The sequence below is a fragment of the Anopheles darlingi genome, chromosome X (assembly GCF_943734745.1).
Source record: "Anopheles darlingi chromosome X, idAnoDarlMG_H_01, whole genome shotgun sequence".
NCBI classification, from domain to species: Eukaryota; Metazoa; Arthropoda; class Insecta; order Diptera; family Culicidae; genus Anopheles; species Anopheles darlingi.
Window position 1 is genome coordinate 7,163,665 of NC_064873.1, and position 17,706 is coordinate 7,181,370.

Genomic DNA, 17,706 nt, shown 5'->3' on the forward strand with positions numbered 1-17,706 from the left:
ATACATCGATAAAAAAAAGTGCTTACAATCAATGGCTACAGACGGTATAATACAATTGCGACAGTCACGGTGCACAATTCAAGACAAAGTAGCAAAAGGAGACTGCGAAACGGGAAAACGTTGTCAAAGCAATATTTCCTAAACTGATAAAACAGTTTACAACAACATACATACGCTGAATAGATGGACATCAATCAGTTTGCTGCAACTGCTGCTCAATAATATTAGGCGTTGATCGCCGAGAGCATTAGTTTTGGCTAACACAGTTGCAGCTGCTGCTGCTGCGCGTTTGTTGCGTTTCATTTTAATTTTCATTTCATTTTCCTTTATTTTTCCATTTCCACTGTTCTGGTTCAGTATGATACAGTCACTATATATTGGTTGGGTTTTTTTTGTTTTTGTCTGCTTTGTTTCTTTACCTTTTAAAAATTTGTCACATTCTTGGTTTGCTGTTTTCTTTATATTTACAGTTAAAATTTATCCGTTTTTCTTGGGTTTTTTCTTCTTCCTATCCTTTCATCTGCCATTTTTCATGTTGTTGAACCGAATTTGCAATCAATAAGATAGCCCAGTTATGCTTTCTGCGCGCACCTTCTACTGGTCGTTGCGTACGTGCGCACACCGGCGGATGTGTGTGTGTGGTTGCGAAGGTGTATGTGTGCACGCGCGCGCGTCCGAAGGATTATCGTTTTTGAGCGATTAAAAGCTGGTGCGTCGGATTAGTCCGGTGCCGTCCTGCCTCTCGCCCTGGTGTGCGCGACACGCGCACGCACGCAGCCGACCGTGGTGTAGCAGCGCGTATTTGTTGGTGGCGAGAACGGGTTTCGTTTTCGCTTCTTTTGGCATCCTGTTGGTGAGCCCCATGCGGGGGATTCACGATTTTTACGGAGCAAACGGGCAAAAAGTTCGAGTAGATCGATCGATTGTGTGTGTTGTTGTTGTTGTGCGGGACTCAACATCTCTTTACACAGCATTTGTGTTGAACGTGCGGGAAGGGAACTGGATCGCTGGAACTGGGGAACTGGAACCGGAACAAAGGCTGTACCCGAAACCGGTAAGCCGGAATGGCGGACTAATAGCCCCTCCCACCCTCCCGCTTGGCAAGTGGAGTGAATTGCGAATCGATGGTTGGATGAAGGGTTGGTAATGGGAGTTCGGTCAAAAACCATCCAGGATAATCATAACCGGGAGCGACAAAGTGACAGAAACTACATTGCTATCCACATTACGGGGGTACGGTGTACAACACTATTTGCATGGGTTGTTTGCCAACTTTCATTCTCTCTACATCTCCCTACATCTCTCTAGCTCTCTCTTTCACTCTCTCTCGCCTCTCTCTCTCTCATTTGCTCTCTACACTATTCGGCTTGGCTTGCGATTCGCCTTCCTTGCACCAAAATGCGCGTTTTCATTTGTATATTTTACAGTCAATTAGGGTTAGTTAGTATAACAATTAGTCTGTGTCTGTGTCCTGCTCAGTCACTACTGCACATCCTCCCTACGCCGCCGTTTCCACGTTCATCTACCCTGCCGCTTGAGGGCGGGCGATGTGTTACCAGGCGGTGCACAGGAGACAGGCCCTCTATATAGCTTCTAGCCAAAAACAAAAGAAAAAAAGGAATAATCCGAAATCCGCATCCTTTCTCTCTCTCTCTCTCTCTCTCTCTTTCTTCTCCATACTATGAGTTGGCTTCTCGCTTGCACCACACACATACACACATGCACACGCTATGCTATACCCATTCGCCAAAAAGGATTGCCTACTAGTAAATCAATTATGGCCGGACCGAGGTCTCGCCGTTTCTAATGAGATATACATTTATATCCTGATTCAGCGCGCATACCCGACATGGTATGCTCGCGCACGCCTACAGCAGGTTTCCCACTGCACCTGCTCCTCTCCCCCCCCCCCCCCCCTGTTCGCCATCTTCCACTTTCTTTTAAAGATCCTATTGTGTTCGGTTTGCCATTTGGCGCAAGCGCATCCGGATCCGCCCACCGGCATCCACGCGCATGCTTTTTTTGTGTGTTCACCTTGGTTCACTGCACAACTACAGTACCCTCTGTCTGGGTCGCCTGTTTCTATTTCTGTCGCCCCAATACCCACCCACACACACACACACACATGACACACCGCTGTCTCCGGTAATAGTTACGCGAATATGCTTATTGTTCCTTACATAATTAATATGTATATTATATATTATTTTATCATTCTTTCTTGTGTTTTCTTCTTCTACTTCTTCTTCTTCTTCTCATTTTCATTTGCTGGCTTATTTTCTCCCGCACTTCCTCATCCTAAAATGTTTGACGACAGTCTCAAAAGCTCGAATCACCATATTTTAATGTTTTTTTTTGTGTGTTTTACATGTGAATAGGGTTCTAAACATCCTATCGGTTCGCTCCCTGCTACCCCTGCCACAGTCATCAATAGTCTTTTCCACGATTTCCACCACTCTCGGCTACACACATTCTCCTCGTTTGCTCCTGCGCTCGAATCCCGAAGGGTGGGCGGTCGAGTTATGGGTGGTTATTTGCTCCCTTGCTCCGTGTTGAGTGTCCCTATTATTCTCCCTCTCGCTCCTCTTTCTCTCTCTCTCTCTCTCTTTTCTCATTCATTTGTTAACAACAAGTGCATCGCTAATGACAATGTTTTCTTCCCTTCCGTTTTTGTTTCTTTTACCCCAATTGCGAGGCGGCAAGAGGCGGCGTCTTATCGCGGCTGCGTTCCTACCAAGATTCATATGGATCGGTTTGCTAAGGTTTGCGCTTCTTTCAGAGTATCAGGCTGACAGGGAGATGGATGGTGGAATGGGAGTGTAGTAGAGGAGAGGTGAAGGAATTGTTTAATCCTCGCTGCTGCTGCTGCTGCTGCTACTACTACTACTACTACTTAAATGGCAATTGTGTTCTCCGTTCACCTCGTCCCCTTCCACACCACGTACGCTTCTCCCAAACTGGTTGCCTCGGACTGGCTGCTCTGACAATCGCCCGGCGCCTTTAAATCTCTAAACTATGCACCTCAACGTTTTGCTTCTCTTGTTCCACGGTTTGACGAGTGCTGCTTAGCTGCCTAACACACATACTTCACTCCGTACAAACGACAATTCAGTACGCATTCATTCGTTGTCAACAGGCACACACACATACGCGCACACACACGCACACATACACACATATATATATATCATAGCACACAGTTACCAGGTCCTTCTAGTTCTCATCCTGCAGTCGGTCCTTCTTCATCTTCATACGCAACTACAACTTCTCCTGCTACACTCGTTTTGCTAGAATACATGTACTCGCGTGTGTCTTGTGGTTGGGCGTATGACCAGGTCTATACAAATTGCTCCCTTTGCACAGCAAAGCAAAATGAACAAAGAACCACTAACAGTCGCTGGCATTAGAAGAGCTGTCGACGCACCGTTAGACTTTGTGAGATCAAATCTGTTACCCCTGGTATTCGGTGGCTGCGCTTCGGTATGTCATACGGGCCCTAGGATGGTTTCGGTCCCATGTGGGGAAAACAAACAAATTCAAAAACATGTCTCTGTCTTTTTCGCGAACCTATCGAATGAGCCCGCAAAATGCTTCGCACTTCAAAACTAGAACGAAGAAACCCAGTTTCCTGTTGTACCGCGCACCAGTATACGGCGCTTATTGTACGAGAAACCACCAAATTCATTAGAAGGTGTCACACTGCACACAATCACACTCAGGGTATACGTATTCTACCATAACGAGACTTGATGCAAGTCGATTGGTGCCACGCTGGTTGGTTGCCTGCAACGAGGGCAACTGCAAGTACTCGTCGTGTCCTTAGCGCAAAACACAGTCAAAACTGAAAATAGAGCTTCAAAAACAGTTCGAAACGGCCGAGCGCGCAGTGGCCACAAAAGCTCTTCTCTTTCGCTCCTCGTCCTCTCTCTCTCTCACCCTCGCAACCTTTCCAGGGGTTTCTATATGTATATACGATTTATATTTATAAGATAGACATTTGCTTCCCGAATTACAAATAAATAAAGTAGCAATACTGTAGTAATATCAGTGAAGAGGAAAAAAAAACAAAACTAAAATTAAAAATGGAGAAGGGTCACACATCACACTGGAGCCATGAAGCATTGAGAATTTGCATTTGACCATTATTTGGGGGGCCTTCGGAAACGCTACCGAAATCCAATATCGGATAGCGGTAAAGGAACTGAGCCAAAACGGAGCTGAAACTGAGCAATGGACGGAGTGTTCTCCGGAGAGTAAAATCATCCTCGAAGGAAGGGAACCAACAAGGGCACACGGTAATCACATATCACAAACATGCAATCAGACATACATACACACACACACACATACACAGGCGTACCGACGCGCACACATATACACGCACGCAACCATTCCCACATACATTTGTTCGCGATATCGCCTAGAGTTACAGCAACTAGAACGTATTGGCAATCGCCGTGGCACCGCCGGCTGCAGCAGCACCGGTGCTAGTGCCAGTGGTTGCGCTGACCGTTTCCGTTTCTCTTCGCTTCCGTTTGCGCGATTGATTGAGCTTCTTCTTGGTGAAGCGCACGTTGAATGGATCCTCCAGTAGCTCCGGATAGCGATCGATGTCGTGTACGTACTCGCCCTCGTACAGGTTCGCGTAACCGTTCTTGATGATCTCCTCCATTTCCTGGGCGTTCCACTCGTAGCTGGAAATGAGCCCACTGCGCAGGAGATCCTTTTCGCGGTGCCACGCCTTCCGGACGGCTTGCAGCTTAGCGTGATGCATCAACCGCTGTCGTTCCTTCTCTGCCGTCGTACCGTACTTGAGGTTGATGATCGCGTTCGTCGTGTGTATCTTGACGTCCTGGTGGTGGATCGAACCCTTGGCTAGGACGCTGCTACCGCCACCACCACCACCACCACCACCACCGCCACCACCAGACGATCCGACGACACCACTGGCACCGCCGGGACCACCCGACGGTGCCCCGCTCGACACGGAATCGTGGAAGGTTGTGTTGACCTGCCCCTGAAGTCGCTTCAGCTGCTGCCGATCCTCGCTCGAACGCCACGAGTCCTCCTTCACGAAGAAGAACGCATCCTGAAGGGAGTTGTGCACGACGAAGGTGAACGGGAGCAGCCGCGTGCGGTTGAACACGGACGTATACACGTCCCGGTAGATTGGATTGGCGGCCGGTACGCTGGAGACGATCGCATATCCCTCCGGTTCCGCGCTGCGCGACACGATGATACCGTGCCCGAATGGTGGATCCGATCCAGACCCGAACCGGAATGGCCCAATCGCCAGCGGGTCGGACTTGAGGCTGGCAGCAAAGTCGGGCAGCTGGAGCAGACCACGCAGCGAGCGGACACTGCGCTCGAGCAGGTGCGCCATAAAGCCGGACCCGATGCTGATGACCGAACCGCGATCGTGACCGTCCGGTCGGCGCAGCACGTTCGGTGCGGCCAGTGCGTTCTCCAGGCGGTCGTGCTGCCGATAGAACCGCTCGTCGATGGTCGCCTGCGGGATCATGTTCTCGATGTCATATCCCATCAGGCGCATCCACTCGAAGTGGCCGCGCGGTTGCTCCTGCAGCTGGTGCACCGGATTGATCGGATCGTTGCCATTGTAGCGGTACAGGTGCAGCTTGGTCGGCTTGCTGATCCGCTGGTCCACGTGCTCCCAGTTCGGGGTCATCCATTGACCGATCAGCGGATCGTACACCTTCCCGTCAGGCATGTGAACGAGCGATGTTACCTGTGCAAAAAACAAACAGAGACAGAGAGAGAGAGAGAGAGAAATATACCATGTAATACAGGATGGTTGGATCGGATCGGATGGGATCGTTCGGATCACTCACCTGATCCAGTATGCCGCCACAGAAATCGATCGGCATGTAGAGGTAGGGATTGGAGTCGTAAACTATGTGGCCGTACGGTGAGCGCATGATCTCGCGTATCCCTTCGCCGTACTGGTTGAAGATCATGACCGGTGTACCGCACTGGTCGGTCGCAATGTAGTAACGGTAGCGATAGACCTGCGCATAGATCAGCGCCCCGCGGTCATCGTACGTCAGCGACATCAGCTTACCGTCGCGCGGCGAGTAGATGTGGCTGATCTCGCTGCGCCGCCGCTGGTTGGTGTAGAAGAACTGTGTCACGTTGCCAAAGTTGTCCTTGCGCGTGATCAACCGGTTAAGGTGATCGTAGAAGTAGCGAATGTCGAAGCGACCGCGCTTGGTCGCCCGTATCAGCAGACCCTTGGCGTTGTAGTGGAAGCGTTCCTCGCGCGCATTCTGTGCCACCAGCCCGCGCGGTTCGTACTTGTACTGGCCCTCGCCAAACTTGACGATCCGATCGAGCGCGTTGTACTCCATCGGGATGGTGTTGCCGCGGTAGGTCAGCGATAGCATGTTACCGTTGTCGTCGTACCGGAAGCCCCACGGTTCCTGGGCCTCCACGCCCACCAGCTGGCCGTCGCAGTCCCACGTGAAGTTCTTCACGTTCGTGTACGTGTTGACACCGACGTTGCGCGTGTAGGTGCGCGTCTGCACGATCCGACCGTGCAGATCGTGACCGAACTCCATCCGGAACACCTCCATCCGGTGGATGGTAAGCGTGAGCTGCATCAGCAGGAAGCGCCCATTGACCGTGCGCATGAACGTACCGGTCCGGTCGCTCACGGTGGTGGCGTTGGTCTGGCGGTCACTGCCACTACCACTACTACTGCTACCGCTACTGCTACTGCTGCCCCGTGCCATTACCTCGAACTGGCCGATCGTGGCCAAGCGTCCGGTTCGCTCATCATAACCGTAGGCCTGCTGTGGCAAGTTCTGACCACCGATGCGGCCACCGATCGAGGCCAACCGGAAGTGGTCGTCATACTCATAGTTGAACTTCACGTTTGACAGGCCGGAACGGGCGGAGAAATCGATGCGTTCCTCCACCAGCAGCCCACCGACGCAGTCAAAGTCCCACCGGAACTCGAGATCACGCTCGGTGTGGATGATCGCCATCGGGAGTTCGCAGGATGGGGAACCGGCCTGGTAGAGGAACTCGTCCCGACCATCACCGTGCACGATCTCCGCGATCCGGTCCTCGTCGTCGTACCGGTACACGATGCGAGCACCATCGCCCGGAAACACCGTCTGCAGCAGGGCACCACTGTGGGCGTAGTGCTGCAGGTAGGAGCGTGAGCTACCCGGTGGATTGTAGGTGAAGCGCAGGAAACCGATCGATGGCTGGAGGCTAAAGCTGTGGCGCGTACCGCTCGGTAGTACGATCTCGCGCAAACCCCCGTTCCGATCGTACGTCAGCCGGAACTTACGCTGGCTACCGAGCGAGATCAGCTCGAGCAGGTTGCCCTCATTGTAACCGTACGACACGATGCCATCCTGGGCGCTCGTTACCTCGGCCAGCCGGCCCTGTCGGTCGTAGTTGTACCTCAGTTCGGCCGGTCCCCACTGCCAGCCTTCGACGCGGTTAAACCGATCGTACGTGATGTTGAGCGGATCGTACTCACCGTCGCTGCCGGGGTAGAAACCGGTCGGCAGTCCGGACTGGTCATACGCTACGCTCAGGATGATCTCGTTGTCACGATCGCGGAGCGTTTCCCGCTGCCCAACCGGATCATACTCGAGCCGCAGCTTCTTCGCATCGTTGACATAGATATCGCGACACAGCATCCGCTCGCCCTTCGGGCCCCCGGTGGTGGAAGGCGTTAAACCGGCACCGGCCGGCCCAGCAGCGGCCGTACAGCCGGCGGCCGACAGCTCGTAGTTCGAGCGCAAATCATTGATCGGTCGCTCGCCAAGCTGCAGCGCCTGGTAGGACCACATCGGCAGCATCTCGGCCTCGGTCGGTAAGAAGCGTTCGAGCCACGGATGCGTAACAATGGCGGCCGCCTCCAGTCGGATACCGGCCGGTAAGGCCAGCGAGACGGTCTGGTTGATCGTACCGATACGACCGACCGTCAGTTTCTCGCCCCTCGTCACGCTCACACTCTGGATGCTGCCCGTGATGGCGTACTCGGTCGGTTTGGAGGGTCCGCGGGCACCGAACGCCGACCGTATGCTACCCTGCACCGACACCAGCAGATCCTCCTGCTTGGGCCGTACCGGACGCTCCTCGAACACGGTACGCACGTGCACAATTTCGCCGCTCGGTGCAATCACCTTGGTGCAGCGACCGAAGTCATCGTACTGATAGATGAAGCTCTCCTGACCCTCGGTGCGGCTGATCAGCAGGCCGCTGTTCGACTCGTAGTCCAGCAGTACCTCAACCTTGCGGCCCTGGCCACCCGAACGGGCGGCCACCTTCGTCAGCAGCCCGCTAGCCGAAATCTTCAGCTCCGTCTTGTAGTCCTGCCCGTTTTCGATCGAGCTAACCACGTTGCTGTAGTCGCGCAGGAACTGGATCTTGTTGCCCGAGCTGTCGGTTACCGTCGACAGCTTACCGAAGCTGGTATTCTTGGAGTAGAGGAACGAGTAGCGCGACTTGCCGGTCGATAGGTCCCGCGTGGCGACGTGCTGACCGTACCGGTTGAACACGTACAGCTCGTTGAGGGGCGTGTACGGTATCTGGAACTCCCCATTGCCATCGTGCTGCGGCAGATAGTGCTCGAGCGCGTAGATCCGGAGTGATCCTGCGAAAACACAGAGACAGAGAGGTTAGCACCAGAAAGACCGGTATTTTTCTGTTACAATAGCCAGCGCCCCATTTTACCTTGATCGGCCACATTTATCACGCCGTCCTGTGCCACGGCGATGGCGGAGATCGATTGGAAGCGAATGCTGGACGACAGTACCGTGTCGCCACCGGGCAGATTGGTTGTGCTGCTGCTACCACCGGTCCCACCACCAGCACCGGCACCGAATCCTCCTCCGTCACCGTACTCTTTGCGGCTACCGGTTGCATTCTGACCCGGGCATACGCATAACGGTGAATAGTGGCCGCTAGCATCACCCACACTCCCGGCTCCCGCACGCTCCAGTGCACCGGCACTTAGGCTTTGGTTCGATGCGGTGCTACCACCGCCACCACCACCACCACTGTTTGTCCCGTTGGCCATCTTCCGCCGGTAGCTCATCGTACGTCCCTGGCATTCACACTCTTGGCTGGATAGAAAGAGAAATAGTACGACACGATGAGAGGGTATTGGGGATTACACAGTACAGACCGCTCGTACACATTACCTGCTGTGGTCAATTTTGCCGGCAAACGGTTTCATGAAGCCGGTCGACGATTCAATCACCTTGATGGTATTGATGCGCTTCGAGTTGGTGTCCGCTACGTACAGATCGCCATTCGGTCCGAACGCCATCGCCAGCACCGTACCGAGTGGTTCCTCTACTGGCGCCGTCCGATTACTACCGCCTGCCGCATGATGATCCTCGTTGCAATGCAGCGGAATGCCGGCAATCACCTTCACCTTCATGTCGGCGGTCAGCTTCAGCACTAGCCGATCGTCGACGAAGTAGAGCGAACCGTCGAGCGGGTTAAGGGCAAGCGCGGTCGGCCACTGCAGCTGCACCTGCATTGCACGGGCCGCACCACGGCACGGTACCGGGCTCCACCGGTTCTGGTGCCCGTGGTGCCCGATCAGCGTGTGGATCGTACCCTTCGGATCGACCGCCCGGATGTTCGTACCGTCCGCGATGTACATCGTCCGGTCGGCGGCGATGGCGAGACCCTTCGGATGGGAGAGCCGTGCCTCGATGGCCGGCCCACCATCGCCACAGTTCTGCTCGTCGCCCGGGATGCACCGCTGGCCACTGCCCACGATCACGTCATAGTTCGACGATGGATCGTCAACGTTCTCCAGCGAGACGATCTTCAGAATTTTGTGCTTCTCCGAGTCCGAGATGTATAGCTGGCCGTCGGCCGGTGACACGGAGAGGTAGTACTGGTAGGAGACGCGCGTCGTGTCCAGCTGCAGGATGGTGAACACGCTACCGTTGGTCGTGACGCGCCGGATCAGATTGAAGTCACCGACGTATAGGCTACCGTCGGGTCCGGATGCAAGCGCCACCGGCGTCAGCAGCTGGCCACTCTTCGACAGCCCGTTGCAGTGATCCCGGCACATCAGTGTCCGCTGCTGTCCATCGCCAAGCACACCGCGCACGATACGTGGAAACTCGCGCAGATGGATCGTCGCACCGTCACCCTTCTGCAGGATACCCTCGTGGAAGTTGTAGTGATGGTGAATGTCCAGGCCCCAGCCACCAATATCCGAGATGTCGACGTCGAAGCCCTGCAGCTTAACCGTGCGCGTCTCCCAGACAATGCCACGACACGTCGCGTGCTCGTAGCCGATCGAGATGCGCGCGATCGCAATGCCGTATACCTTCTGCTTGTAAACGTTCCGTTTGTTCCAGGCGAAGATGTGACGGAGGTTAGGATCCGCCTCGTACGTCTTCACGTGCAGCGAGCCCTCGATCTGTACACCGACATGCACGTGCATCAGCGTGTCCGGGATGCGGTCGTGCGTGAGCTGCATCCGTACGATCGACCGGTACCCGGAGGCCTGTGACGACTTGTACAGCAGGTTGATCTCGGTGCCCGGGATCTTCAGTGATTCCTGTACCACCTGCGTCTCGGCAAAGATGAAGTTCCGGCCCGGTACCGAGCCGATCCCGTTCGGCATCCAGGTGCTGGTCAGCTGCGGACTCAGCAGCTCGTGGTCATGCTCCAGGCAGACGGATGCCGCCACCGGTGACGGACTGTCCTCCATGAAACGGTACTGGGACGTGCTCAGGAAGCTGTACGCCGGGTTAGACGGTACAGACCGGCTACGAAACCCGAAAAATAAGAAAGGATCCAGAGCTATAGAGCATCATCTACACAGCCTAGCCAAACCAAAGCCAGCAACTTACATGAAAGCAATGTCATCATGGTCGTCATTGTCGTTGATCTGCATCTGTACCGGTGGCAGTACGACGATCTGTAGAAGGAGGAGAAACGGCGAAGCTGCAGTTCGATGCCCCGTGAACTTACATCCTACCCACCCCGACTTACCTGGTTCCAGGGAACGAAAACAGTGCGCGTCAGCGGACGGAACGGGGATCGCTGGAACTGCAGCGTAACTGCTCCTCCGCCATTCACTAGCACATCAAACCTGGCGTAGCCGGGGGGATAGTGGTAATGAGAAACGAGATGCGATTGAGTTATTGTGGCGAGCGGACCGACAACGGGTAGGTCCTTAGGGTCTGAGCTTGGGCCCGATGGTTAAATGAAACCGATGGAACCCTGGAAGCACTAGCACTTACCAGCCACCCTGGCGGGTGAGCGTGAAGCCAAAGCGTGAGTCGCGGTCGACCGATACGCGGATTCCAATGATGCCAAGTCCTTGCGGGGTGACCACCTGGCCGCGCATCACCGACACTCGGCTGAGTGTGTATTTTGGGTTTTGTTTTGGTTGGCGACGGCGACGGCGACGACGACGACGACGGAGACGCCCAGGACACCCAGGCACAAAGACAAACACACACACGGACACACACATACGGACACACAGAGGCACCCACACACACACGCCCCAAGAAATATGGAGTGTGGGTGGAGCGGAACGGCAGTTCCATTCGATACGGAAGAGAAACGGAGAGGGAAAACAAACGGGAAACCCGGTCAATGAAGCACGATACGCAGTGTGGAACAAGGATGGAATGGATGGTGGGGGGGAATTGGGGGGGGAGGGCAGGTAGGGTGGCGAGTGGTGTATGTCGAATTGCATTTTTCCGTGTTCAAACGGGGGGTGATATATAAAAAAGAAGAGTAAGAAGAAGAAGAAGAAAAAAAACGAAACATCCAGTATTATTATCACAGAATACGAGAAAAACAAAAGAACAAAATGGAAAAGCACATCCGCTTACAGACAAAAGAGAAAACAGAAGTGAAACGGTAACGAGAATGAGGGATAAAATGAGAATGATATAGAAAGAGTGACAGTAGTATTCGAGAAAGAAAGATATAATATAAAAAAGAAAGAAAGAAAGAAAGAGGAAGAGACAGAGAAGAAAAGAAAAAAAAAAGAAAAATGGAGGTAGACAGAGAAAGGAGAGATAACTTGTTCTATTTGACAGGCGAAACTTATAAAACTATAATGCTTTGGAATAAATGATATATTAGATTGTTTACTTTTTATTTTAAATTCTCATCTATACTCAATGATTAAATTACCGAAAAGTGACGCGTGAATCAAACAAATGTATAGGATGGATTATTGCTTTTGGATTTGGGAATGAATATTTTAAATACGCCTTAGAGGACTGTTCGTCCTCACCCGAAAGGTTGGGGGTGAGGGTGTGCCTACCGAAAACAACTACCAAAACAGTCTTAAAAATGAAATTCTGTAGATCATAAAACAAAACTGGTGGACGGTTGTGTAATGAGAGTTGCTCTAGAGTCGAGACTCCATAGATGTTGCATGTGTAGGAAACGTGAAGTATTAGAAACTCAGGTATAGTAAAAAAGAACTCAAAACAATCAACAAAAACTTAGAGAGAAAAACAAAGTTAAAAAGGTTGGAGAGCTTCTTAACCTTTGCGATAATGACAAACAAAGAGGGAGAGAAAGAGAGGAGAGAGCAAAGGAGCGAGCACATGGCGCTATAGACGATATATTTAATATATAGATATGTATATTTATTGTTTATATACATACATACTAGTGTATGTGTATATATATATGATATGTAATATAGAAATATAATATATATATAAAAAGAAGATAGAATAATAGAGGAAATAAAATTTAGTACTAGTACCGAAACATGATTATATACAATGTGTACCTTACGAAGTTCTGAAAGAAACAAAGGGAATGAAACCGAACGAAAGGCGAGAGGGAGCGAAGGTGGAAGGAGCCCACCCAAAACCAAAACCGGTTAGCGTGGGAGGTAGCGGTAGTGGTTGGTGATGGTAGTAATAGTAGTAGTAGTGGTGGTGGTAGTGGAAGTGGTAGCAGTATTCTAAAGTAAACACTGAAGTAAACTGCGCTAAAGGTGGACGACTAGAGAGAAAATAATAAAACAGCCTTCTCCGATAACCTTCTCAGCGCGCACAGCTTTGCAAGTCGAGCGGAAAGAAAGGGAGAGAAATAGAGAAGAGCAGAGAAAGAGAAAGCAAGAGAGAGAGAGAGAGAGAGAGAGAGAGAGAGAGAAAGATATGGGAAGGGACATCAACCCCCGCTGCCGGGGATACCAAGTAGGTGGTAGACTGATGTAGAGGGGTCGTTAGTAAGTTTATTGAGCTATTAACGGTGACCAGTGTGGTAATATAGACACTGCCTAGATCCTTGCTTGCAAAAATGCTCTCTGCTGTGCAAAACAGCAAAATTCAAGCTGTTATCATTAAGATGCTTCCAAGTTACGCTATAAAGCGCATTGGATATTCTGCCATTCGTTATATCAAGGACCTGCAAGTGAACCTATTCGTACAATTTCATGATTGTGAGAAGGCGAGCACGTTCCGCTCAGGGGACAAACAATATGGTTTTGATTTGGTAATGGTAGAGGCACTGTACTGTACAAAATGTTACTGTAATGTTCTAGCTATCTAGTCGAAAGCAAAGCCGAAAATTCCGCGATGACTAAAGCGACAAAGAAATGGGAGCGATAGAAAACAAAATATACATATATGAATTTGTATTTATATCAATATATATTGAGCGAATTGGGAGGGAAGGAAAGTGTTGGGCCGTCCGATGCTTCTCTATGGGCAGGATGACCGTACGGCTCTAAGATGGCAGCCTACTTTCTTCTTTATGCCCTAAGCATTTGAATTCGTGATTGGAGCAAGCACAACCCAACATGTGAATCCTTTGGACTTCAGCCTACGTCAGGAAGAGCGGAAAATTGTGTGGCTCATCTACGATCAGCCTGCCACAGTCACTACCCTTATCGATAGGTAGGTAAAGCAATCTGCGTGAGACTTTCAATCATTTGCCGCGTATCAAAAGCTGGATATCCATACCACATTATATTAGAGATGCGAGAATAATTTGACGACAATTTGAATTCGATGTTGATGTCTTTTTTTTTAATATATCGTTACTAAGCGATTGTATCCAGCAGCAAGTTGCAGAATTGGTAAATACAACAGAATTTGGGAGCACGAAATCATTTCGTCAATCATTTTTCTGCCACTACTTATAGGAAGTAGACAGGAAAGAGGTTATCATGCTAGAGGGTAAGCTTGTGATTCGCATGATGAACACATTTAGCATTGAAGCAAGTTTGCCCGATTGCGGTCGGTTTTCCGTGTTGCGCATTGCTCTGTCGCCGAACGCTTGGCGATCTTGGGGAAGGTAGCTAGGGGAGATGAGGGAAGGGAGCCTTGAGCTATGAGCAGGAGAAGAAGAAGAAGAAGGCGCAGATCATGAAAACAAGATAAGGGGCTCGCACATCGTTTGTATGGCCAACGCAAGTGAAATGGTTAACGATCTTGATTATCATCATAGCAAACTCTATTCCAAGGGCCTCTGTCCAACACACCACCACTAAGCTGTCGCACAAGTTGCCTCCACTCCCAGTTTTCTTATGCATTCAATGCGATTTGATTTTGTTTTCTGTTACTGTATTGGGCTTGGTTTCGATTATTGTTTAGTACAATGCTACAGAATACTTTTTTTTTCTTCTTATTTTGTGCATCGCTTTATCAACTGAGTGTATATCAAACATTTTTTTGTCGCTCCACTGTTAGCTAATTGATTTGGAAAAAGACGGTGGAGCGCGCTAGATGTTCCAAAATTTCGCAGCACATGGAGGGATATATACATAGAAACATATGATAGACGCAGACAAGTGGGAAATATGGGATTGAAACTCGGAAGCTTGGGAGTATTTGGAGGAGGGAGGGAGGGTGGGAGGGAGGGATAACATATAAGGATATGGTAGGGATACGGAGGACGTGGAGTGGCGGGACGGGGGATGAGTTGGAAAATCTTGTGATTAAGTTTCACTTTCCTAAGTGGATCGTAGCTCTAGAAAGTAATGCGTAACAAAGGCTAGAGTCGTCGATTGGTTTGACTGCCCTGTTCCTTTGTTTCGGTTCTAGCCTGCTTTATCCTTTTGATATCTTGTACAATAAAAATAATAAAATCAAAAACGAGCATAAAAGTAAACCATACATAAGTCACAAACAAATGAAAACACTGCTAATGGAGGTAGTCTTGGATCTGCTCAAAAGTGACCGACACAAGATGAGAAATATACGAAAAACAACAAAAAAAAAATAACCAAGAGATCCTTCTGTGAATCACTGCTGGTTTTGCCTTGCTCGAACCGCAGCCTAACCGAACAGTGAGGCGACACTATGGTCATTGAAAGAAAATACAAGTAAAAGTGGTCAATTAAAGAGAGAACCATGAACAACAAAATGCCAAATAAATCAATATACCATACGACTGATCGAGTCAACAGCAAAATGAAACGCAAAGCATTCGTCAGAACAGTAACAGAATTCGCTTAAGACCATACGAAAAAAATACGATAATACCAAAACTTAAACAAATGATAGTTCGAATCGAAAGTGTTGATAGAGACAAAGAGAGAGATAGAGTGCGGGAGAGAAAGAGCTGCTGGTTTCGTATAGCTTTCTATACCAACGCGCGCAGACTGCCTTTCCGGCGATTCGATAACAGGTTTGGTTTGGTTTATATCATAGTTTAATTCAGTATTATTAATTCTACCATTGCATTCTCATTTCAGAATCATGTCAATCACATGGACAGTAATACGTATAGCTAAAACAAAGAAACACTGATTTAAGGACAGCACATAACGGAACACAAGTAAAACACAAAAAAGATTAATTTGAGGTGACACATAATAGTGGACGACAGATAGGGGCTTTGTAACATTTGGAGTGTGTTAATGAAAGTATGGAATAAGGATCAGGGTGGAAATTATACAGTATATAATGTTCGCAGTTTGTTTAACGAACAGTAGTTTCGCAGACAAATGGAGAAGAGTTTTTGTGAATGTGTGTTCTGTTTGTATTATTCAAAAAATAAGGGAATGCGGAGTGGCGTCATTAAAAAAATGGTTGCCGAGATAAGGAGTATGAGAGAGAGAGAAAGAGCGAGAGAGAAAGAGAGAAAGAAAGAGACAGATAGAGATACAGAGTACGAAAGATGGGAAGGGGAAGGTGCTGATTGGAAAATAACTTAAGTGCAAAAGTTATCACAAAGAACATAACAATGGTTTATTGCGGTCTTCCTGTCTCGAGTTTATAAAACCATGTTATTCAAACGAAGAGTGAAACAGAGAATAAAAGAGATGCACTGACTGATGTATGATGAGTCATGGAAGGGGTTTGGACATGGAACTAAACGGGATAAGGAGTGTAACAGAAATCCCGAACAACGAAGATTGCAAGTACCGTGATGAACGAGATATTGATGCCAAAATAATACACAAGATAATAACGGAATTCGAAATTAACACAGTGCCACATAGATGATGAGATCATGTGAAGTATGTATGTGCAAGAACCGCGTATAGTATGCAGAAATGAGCAAAACACTTTGCACATTTCGTCATAGCTTACCACACCATGCTTACACACTTACTTTTACTCGTCTGTCAATGAGTTGAACGTAACAGATAAAGAAACGAAATGATAGAAACGAATGAAAAGGCAAACAAATTGAGAAATTGGGTTTGATGAAGCTGTATATCACGAAATAGTCAAAGGATAAGGGATCGCCACTGATCAACAAAAGAACATGATGGTTTGCTGAACAAGTAATAGAGATAATATGCTATGTGTTGGAAGGATTCGACTTGTAACGTTCACATACGGTAACAAATGGGGTAAACAAAGAAGCAAAACAAAAGAAGGAGAGGAAAGGGGAAACAAAAAACAAAGTATGAAAAGGAAAACGAAATTGGAATGCGTAAAAGAATGAACAAAAAGGATAATTAAACAGCAACTAGACGAACAGCAGCAACAGCGGCTTGCAAGACTTACCACGGTGTGAACGAGTTCCAGAACTCACTTTAACAAAAATAAAGAACGGTTTGTTTTGTTTGGTTTTTTTTTTGTTTTTGACGCGTTAAGTACAAACAAATAACAACGATTTGCAATCGACGATTGGCAATGTGGGTGGTGAAGAGAAGTTGGGAATAGAAAAAAATGGAGAACGAAGTTTATGGATTAGTACGTCACGCACTAGAGCTTTTGAGTAGCGTTTGCTTAGTCGAGAAAAGGTTGGCAAAACGTAAGGTAGAAAACAAAACATCGTTTCAGAGACTTCTGCCATTCGTTTCAGCAGTCACCTGGCCTCAGCCTGCCATACCGGCTTGCCTTCGTTTGGCAAATCACCTAATTTGATTCGCAAACTGTCTGCCAAACACCCGGGTGGATGATTTTACGATTAGAGAATGGATTTTTATTAAAATCTGTTCGCATGGTATTGTATCTATTGTGATTGCAATTATCATTTAACCAACAAACCAAGCAATATCGCGTATCAGCAACATTGCGCTCTGATGACCAAAAAAGGGGAAGGTATTGCGTTATTAGAAAAATCAGTAAGTAGGCACACTCGTAATCGAAATAACGGGAGGCGGTCGCAAAAATCGAAACAAGGAAAACCCAACCTCTTCAATGTGGCTGGCACGGGCTTAATATTGGCGCCACCGGGCACAGCAATCGACGTATTTAGTTGCCAAGGAATTAAAGAACACGATGAAATAGATGATGAGGGTGAGTTGTG

At 49.2% G+C, this 17,706-nt stretch overlaps 1 protein-coding gene across 2 annotated transcripts in view; it reads right to left on the bottom strand.

The window, feature by feature from the left end:
* Nucleotides 1–1,913: 1,913 nt before the first annotated feature.
* The window catches only part of LOC125956092 (teneurin-a), a 27,766-nt gene continuing 11,973 nt past the window's right edge, over nucleotides 1,914–17,706 (bottom strand). The window contains exons 11-18 of one of the 2 annotated variants that reach the window (XM_049687634.1): nucleotides 16,959–16,985; nucleotides 11,256–11,375; nucleotides 11,005–11,104; nucleotides 10,863–10,930; nucleotides 9,183–10,778; nucleotides 8,713–9,104; nucleotides 5,850–8,632; nucleotides 1,914–5,746 (exon numbers count right to left, since the gene is read on the bottom strand). In XM_049687634.1, coding sequence (XP_049543591.1) covers nucleotides 4,436–5,746; nucleotides 5,850–8,632; nucleotides 8,713–9,104; nucleotides 9,183–10,778; nucleotides 10,863–10,930; nucleotides 11,005–11,104; nucleotides 11,256–11,375; nucleotides 16,959–16,985 — 6,397 coding nt within the window. In that variant the 3' untranslated portion in view covers nucleotides 1,914–4,435. The remainder of the gene's footprint in view (nucleotides 5,747–5,849; nucleotides 8,633–8,712; nucleotides 9,105–9,182; nucleotides 10,779–10,862; nucleotides 10,931–11,004; nucleotides 11,105–11,255; nucleotides 11,376–16,958; nucleotides 16,986–17,706) is intronic. The other variant, XM_049687643.1, reaches the window with a different exon arrangement.